General features: G+C 46.8%; 1 protein-coding gene across 2 annotated transcripts in view; it reads right to left on the reverse strand.

Annotated features, from left to right (window-relative positions):
- Positions 1-7,515, reverse strand: part of LOC117213563 (transcription factor SOX-6) — a 324,095-nt gene extending 316,580 nt beyond the window's left edge. Inside the window, exon 1 of one of the 2 annotated variants that reach the window (XM_033459009.1) lies at positions 7,404-7,515. In XM_033459009.1, the coding sequence (XP_033314900.1) occupies positions 7,404-7,409 (6 nt within the window). In that variant the 5' untranslated portion in view covers positions 7,410-7,515. The remainder of the gene's footprint in view (positions 1-7,403) is intronic. The other variant, XM_033459006.1, reaches the window with a different exon arrangement.
- Between the last annotated feature and the right edge of the window lie 396 nt (positions 7,516-7,911).

Below are 7,911 nucleotides of genomic sequence, written 5' to 3' on the forward strand. Positions count from 1 at the left end.
TCTCGCCAAGAAACGATTCTCCGCGTACACGATGGAGGAATTAAGCCGCGATTAGTTACTGTTGCGTTGGAAATTAATTGTGCACTGTCCAACGTTAGAACAGTGGGCGTGAACGAGGAAGTGAAGGAAAGCCACTGGTTATTACGAACTCGGGGCCATAATAACTTGTACCGCTTTCATGAGAGGCTTGCCTTGTCCCTCTCTTCGTCCTCGAGCTACTCGTAATTCCTGTCTCTGTCTGGCGTTCTTGTTGCAAATAGAATTAGGCAACGGCGTGCTGAACAGTGTGGCTGAATGGAACGTTTCCAGGCGTAATCAGCATCCCCGAGGCAATTCGTTGATAATAACGATCAATTAACCGCTGTTTGCAGTGCCAGAAACTGGCTTGATAACTACAATTTTCTAAATTGCGACTCGTCGAATATACTAGCGATGCGATGGATTGAGAAAACTATGTTGGGAAGATTCTTTCAAGTATTATTGTTTTTTCGATGCACCTTCAGCAATTTTCAAGATTTATCGAAAGGAATGTGGCTATTAAAGAATGTTTTAATTCTGGTTTCTAATTACAGTCGTCGATTTCCGATGAAATCTATCGATTACTATCTATTTTCGTCTTCGTTTCTTAGGAAATATGCACGATGTACGTAGTGGTAATTATGTAATTACGATAAATAACAGAAAAAATAATGGATTAACAGGCAATTACTCGTTACGATATACTTCTGGAAGAAGTAGAGCTATTCTGTTTTAGATTTGTCCAATAATGTGCGTCTTTATAGAAATAATCAAATCGTCTAAGCAACTCCGGTTTCGAAAATAGAAGCTAGATATTCGATAATCGAAGAATTATAAGTATACTCATAAAAATGTAAAAATTCTGCTAAAGTTACGACTAGAACCACGTCTATTGGAAACAAGCGTTCTAGATTCAACAGGAGTCGAATAACGTTTAAATGACAATTACCCACGTTAACAAAGTATCGATACACCCATAATTCATCCTAACCGCTTACGATTAATCTATCCAGTTCTCCCCTCAGTTAATAGCAAGCTACACAAGAATTACAGCGAACGATTACATCGTGGTTTCATTGTCCTCGGCAGGAACCCGATCGCAGGTCGCGGAGGTGTAAAACGAGCCGAGAGCTAAACTGCCGCGCAAACTCGAGGGTCGCGTCGGACGAAGCGAGGATGGACAGGGTGGTCGACGTTTAAGGGAGCGGCCGGACGAGTAAATATTCGCCTAGACCTGGCGATAGTGGCGAGAGGTTGTGGGGTATACAAACGCATTTAGACGAGGAGAGTATAGAACGACACCGTATAGACGGGTCGAGGCAGGGTAGCGGTGCCTCGGCAGGTGAGTTATATTCGTTAGGTGGAGTGCGCGGATGGGTCGTTGAAGAGGCACGGAAACCCCAGGGGGAAGAACGAAGGTATCCCAGCTTTATTCCAGTTTAAACGGTCCGTCAAAGTCACCATTACCATTCCGGTTCGCGCGAACCATTTATTTACGCGGTGCCGGGACGCGCCGCTTATTTATAGCCGTCAATTAATTATCGCTGAATAATGAGCGCGCAGAACCGCGGAATACATTAGCCGAATCGCCATTCTTACCGGCGTTTACTCGCGTCGGGGGCGGCCGATTCTCCTCCGCTCTCGTCTACCATCTATCTCCGTTCCACCGACTGGGAACCCGCGATCTTTCGCTCTCTCCTTCTCCGTTTTCTTTGTCCGTTGTTCGGCCTCTCCGTTCCACGAAGGACGGCTTCGATTTGTTCGGAACGAGCTTTCCTGTCCATGCGTGGTTCATTGTTCGCGTCCCTGAACGACACGGCACAACCGCGGTCTTCGTTGTACGCTCCCTGTTAAGCTGAAATAGGATCCGGTTCAGGTGTTGTCCTTTATGGCCGAGGACGAAAAAACGGACGCTGTTCGCGAGGCGCGCGCGACTGTTAGCGTCACATCTTTTCCTTCTTCCTTTCTTTCTTCCTTTCGTCTCGTTGTTACATCTATAGGGAAACGAGTAGATTAATTTGCCTCCGAGCTGGAATTCACGCGGTTGTCAATGGCGCCATGGACGTTACTCCAAGTTTAGCTTTCTAGCATTTTACTTTCCTTTTTTTTGGTTTTTCGTATGGTTCGCGTGACTAGTGGGTAGAGATAGTAATTACGCGCTGAATGGACGCGTGGGAAGATACGGGACGTGGGTTGGTCAAATTTGAACAATTTGCGGTTTTGTTTAAATAGGAGTTGAAGAGGTGTAATGAATTTTACATATTAATCCTTTCAGTCCCAAATTATCTGGCGACTAGGAACGTTTGTTTATTTTAAGAAGAGCAATTCGTTTTATGAAATAAAATGAAAATTGTGTTTTATACAGCTCCGTGCAACGTAGCATACAGAGTTCTATACGTAGCATGAATAATTCTATTTGTCAGCTGATAAACGCGACTCTTCAATATTCATTATTGATGTCTTATTCGTAAATGATACGTTTAAATGGCTTGTTAGTATAACGCATGTCTCCCAGGAAAATAACCGGATTTGAAAAGCCTGCAGGTAGAAAAAGAATTGAATTGAAGAGGGTTAAGTCCGGAGTTAATCGAGTGTTGGGCGAATGTTCAAATTCAATTAACTCGAAAGCCAACTACCATGCAGGAAAATCGTATTCTACATTTACGATTTACTTTTATCCTTCTAGTACTTTACATCGAATGCGTTGAATTTAATTGCATTTTGTATTACGAGAACAAGAAGATTTTACTAAAAGTGAATTGAACTATAGTCCATCTGCCAACAAAACTTCAAACTCATGCCGTATTGTTTTCTCATCCACGACAAGAAAACACCAAGCAGCGAAAAGCAGAATCAAAACACAACTACCACGAAAGAGCAACTATTAAGTGACATATACCAAGCGACGGGAAGGAGCAAGATTGGTGTTGTGAAAGAGACGAAAAGACTTGCCGTGGATGCCCAGATCCCAGGGAACGGGCTGACATTCCCTGGGAATAGCTACTCATCGATTACGCGGTATACAGTGTTGAGTGGGATCGCGAGTATATATGGGATGCGGTCGAATAATAATAAACGGGGATAAATAGCTAACGAAGGACGCGAATGGTTGCATGGCTATTGCCCATTCATATAGACCAGGCCGGCTGGCCATCGGCTCGCCTCGTCTCTCCTCTCCTTTCCTCTCTCAGCTTCTCTCTTCTGTTCGTGGCCAGGCCGGGGGGGTGCGCTCTGGCAAACTGCGCTTGTCCACCAGGGACAATAAATGACATTGGACCGTGGTTCTCGCGACGATACGACGGCACGACCGCCAGTTTCTACCCGGTTTCTCTGCTCTCTGGCTCCGATCTCTGTCTCGCTTCCACTCCCACTGTCGTCCTCATCCCCAGCCTACTTCTTCTCATCCTCCTCGTCCTCATCCTCGTCCTCTTCTTCTTCCTTCGTCCGAGAGCGTAGGCAGGTTGGCATACGAGCCGCGGTCAACTCGCCAGCTCCTCTCTCTGCTCTAATGAGCTTGCTATTATTTGCTTTATTGAATGCAATTAGAGCTTACTCCGTGTCCCTGTCCCCCTGCCGCCTGCCCCTTTGCGCGACTCTCCCTTCTCATCCTCTTCGTCTTCTCGCGTCGAGGTGGTTCGAGTCTCGCATACACAGCCTCGTATCCTGCCGTAATCCTTCGTTTCTTCACTGGTGCTGGTGGATAAACGCGTCCGTGTAGTCGCGTTCGAGAGTACATGCACGTAGGGAATAGAGTGTATATAGGAGTACGGTGGACGTCGATGTATCGCCGTAAGGATGGCAGGGCATAGCAATCAGCCGCAGAGATGCATTCGAGCACTACTGTGTAATTTCTAGAACAAAAAGCTTGCCGTAATTGTGTTCATTATCTTCGGGGCCCCCAGAAACAAAGAGGACGCCACAGGGGGAACAGCAATGGCGCCGCGAGAGGGATAGAACGTCGGATATCGCGAATCGGCCGCGAAACTTCCGCTCTACACGCGCAGCGTATGTGCTCTTCCTATCCTTCCGATTCCTACATGCGATTCCTACTGTTTCGATAAACATCCGTTTCTTTGACACGGCAAATAGTAAAGAACTTTGCCCGACCTAGATGACTAAAATTAAGATCTGGAGGGTTTTCTTCGAATTCGCATTATCCTCGAATACCACGTAACTATCTAAACAATCTCACAGAAGAATTCGGAAAATAACCCCGGGACCATGTGTTACAATACGATTAGCCAGTTCGCAATCAGTTCGCCATTAACTCGAACTGTGTTTGAATATCCCTGTGAACCAGCGATAAAATGTTTCTTTCTCTCGTTTACGATGCCGAGCAGGGCCCAAAATTGCTATTCTTGGTGCTACATGTCTGGAAGCGTCCACCTCGGACGATATCATTTCGGTGGAGCCACGGGGCACCGCGAGAATTCGGTATAAATTGCTTCGGGGGAGCGAGTTCCGTTTAAAAACGAATCACCCGGGTATTATCCTAAGTGAGTTTTAATGACTCAAATCAGAGCGTGGCACCGCGGCCGTGTCCGCGGAGAACACGCGAAACTTCGTCGGAAATTCGGTTAATCGTACGGTTGTCCAGGGTCGTTCACGGCTCTCCGGGCCGCCTTAACGAGAACGAAGAGCGCAAGAGAACAGGGCGACGCTTGTCGCACACGCGAGAGTGCGTACACGCGTAATTGCACGCTGCCGCTCGCGTGTAATTGAAGTTTCTGGAAAGGAGGGAGGATACATTGTGCCGGAACGCGACACGTCCAACCCGTCACGCCGTAAACGTTACACACGCGCGCGTGTGTACCTAATTGCATGTTACCAGCTCAGCTCGAGATTACAAGATCAACTAGCTGCGCTGGACGAATGCCTGGAATCGAGGAATTACGCTTAATGGGGAGCAAGCGTTAAATATTATTCAAACTAACTGCGTCGTGTTGGTTCGAACTGAGTGTCGTTTCGATCGTTCGACGAACTAATTTTGGTATTTGGTTTCCGTGAAACAGGCTTTCACGGAGGTAATGTTTCGAGAACTAAGACTAATAGCTAGACATACCACCTCGATAGAGGGGTTTCACCGCTTCTATCGATCAATTTGCTTCTTCCAGAAATATCTATTCCCAAATGCTTTGAAACCCTCTTAACGTCTGTCGGTTATCGCGAATATCACTCAAAAAATTTGCACACTTGTCTCGGATCCCTCTCTATTGCGTACTTCCATAAATTTTACCATACAACCATACGCTCACAAATACGCACACTAATCAAATGTCAATGCAATGCAATGCAAAACACGCGATAGTCGCGTCTACGTGCGCGTCGATGGTGAACGAAGGGAGTAAAGAATAAAGAACGAAGGAAGAAGAGACCAGCGAATGTAAAAGAACGGTAGAGAGAAACATAGAGAATCGAGGAGGAACAGGAGGACGAGGCAAAGAGAAGAGGGATCTCGAGGTGGTGTAATCTACGTAGCGAGTAGGTAGGATGGGCAGTGGATACACCGGCTACGTATAAGTATAATGACTGGCACTTCTATGCATTATCATACCGCTGGGGCTGGCTCCGGTGGTGGCTGGCCGGTCCGTGCGGTGCCTGGGATCAGCCGTGGTCGGGGAGATGAATAATTTCAGGACGGGCACGCAATTACGTGCGCGTACGTCTCGCGTACCAAGTAGCCAGTCGACGGGCCACGCACGCATACGCGCACACGTGGCAAGAAGCCACGGACACCGTAGAGCGGCAAACGCGTAACCCATCCCCTCGGACCGCTCCACAATCTTGGTATCATTTATATTTCACTGCGGGCAATTATTTCGGGCCCTGGCCGTGCCCATCGGGTGTCCGATAAGTTCGAACCCGAGACCACCGCTCGCGGTGCTACCACGGGTCTCCCCATTCTAGATTCTTCATTCTCTTACAGGAGAATTTTCATCTCGCGTCTTGACTAGTCGTTGCTGAAACGCTTGGATATTGCGGATTAGGAATTAAACGTTCCAAGTGAAGCTTGAATAGATATTCGATGAATATTCGCAGAGGATGTGATTATTCTTGGTTCGAACTCGTGAATATTTTTGTTAATTGTTGGAAATACACCGGTTTGTCTGGAAGGTTCAATGATTTGGTTGAATTAGTGATTGTTTGAGCTTCTATATGGAGTGTTAAAGGGAATATGACGGAAAGTAGGTAAGTTAAGGAGTGTTTTCGTAAGTTGGTGTTAAAGGACTGGAATGGGGAGAAGTTGTAAGAAGTTGAAAATCGATAAAAAAAGGTAGGTACTGCGGGGACGTATATAATTTGGTTTAAACAATAGTAGTCGTTAAGCGTTGAAGTAAATATCTCAAAAACTAAATTCTTTTTGTGAATAAATAAAAAGTATTTTATCTAAGAAAACGCAAGAGTATTGCTTAATAATCAAAAGTCGTAAATCAACAGTTATTACCAACGCTTTATCAACAAAATTCGATACTAAACACACGGGTGCCGAAATCTTATTGCTGGAACGAGGGATCGGCGCTGGCGAAACTAATTGAAACGAGCAACCGATGAGGAGTAAGATCGGGACTCGCTGCGATCCCGGCTGCGTTCGCAAACATATTGCATAATCGGTAATAACCCCGGCCCGGTCGGCCGGTTCGCCTTAGCGTATCGGGACATTAATTATCATGCCGTGACGTTTCGCTCGATCTTCTAATAACGGGCGTCCAGAGGCGGACACGCTTATAAGCTCGACCAATTCACCGCGTGCACGCTTATTCCCATAGCCTAATTTCACACGTGTGAACCTCCACCACCGACCTATATATATATACGTACACACACATGTATACATTTATCCACGTATCAGAGACCTGGTACAAATATCTATTTCTATCTCTCTGTGGAAGCTGGCGCGTCTATAATTTACACGCGTGTGTCCCCGCTCACGGGCAATAGTTAAAGCCTGTTAATTTCCGGCAGTGAAGTTATATCCGGTGCCAAAGTCCGATGCAATTAAACGTTAGATGGTAGCGCACGTCGCGCGAGCCAGTCTCGCTTCAAGCGACATCCACTCAGCTATAACGAGGACACTTTGAATCCGAAGGCTGGTAAAAGGGTGGAGAACTCGGAGAAGGGTGCGCGTCGTTCGAAAGGGGGGAGGACGAGGAGGATGATGCTTGCACACGGTTGCTCTCGCTTTAGTATCACCGCGCACTCCTATACTCGATCGTCTCGAGGATTTTCTTCATTATAAGTTTCAGAACGGCGTAACGCTGCCGAGAACCAGTGGCTCGCAAGACTTTCGCCCTGGAAAGGTTGGCCATGACTGCGCATCGCTCTCTCGTTCTCGAGTGGTTGCGCTTCAATTTTCGCTTCACGCTCGCGAGGCATGCACGACTTACCGGCATGTCTTTTAACGAATCGCCGGCCCGAGGGATCGGCAGTTGCCACTTTGAAGACGCACCACCGGCGCGCACCACGTCCTCAGATTTACCGCCGCGAAACCCAGCTGCGCCGTGCTGCGCCATGCCGCCCCCGGGGATCTTGCCGCCAGCGAGGGTCAACTCAGCCTGCTGGGACCTCGGATGTTGCGAGTAGAATCCTGGTGGAGGCACTTGACGTGTTTGTTTGTCTTTGAATCTTTTTGAGCACTGCTGTTTTAACACCGAAGTATTGTCTGGAGAACACCGATACAGAAACTACTGCCTTTTCTGAAATTCTTCTAAAAAGTGATTAAGGGAAATATATCTTGGCACAATGTTTTCTCTTAATGATTCACAACTCGCGATGTTATTGTTGAATAGCGAGTAGATAATGGAAGTAGTTGATTTGTTTGTTCGTTTGCTAGCCTTGTTGAGCACTTGTTTTAACACCGCAAATTGAGTAGAAATGTCTCGATGGTACGTACTC

This window comes from Bombus bifarius, unplaced genomic scaffold, assembly GCF_011952205.1.
Source record: "Bombus bifarius isolate JDL3187 unplaced genomic scaffold, Bbif_JDL3187 scf7180000009125, whole genome shotgun sequence".
NCBI classification, from domain to species: domain Eukaryota; kingdom Metazoa; phylum Arthropoda; class Insecta; order Hymenoptera; family Apidae; genus Bombus; species Bombus bifarius.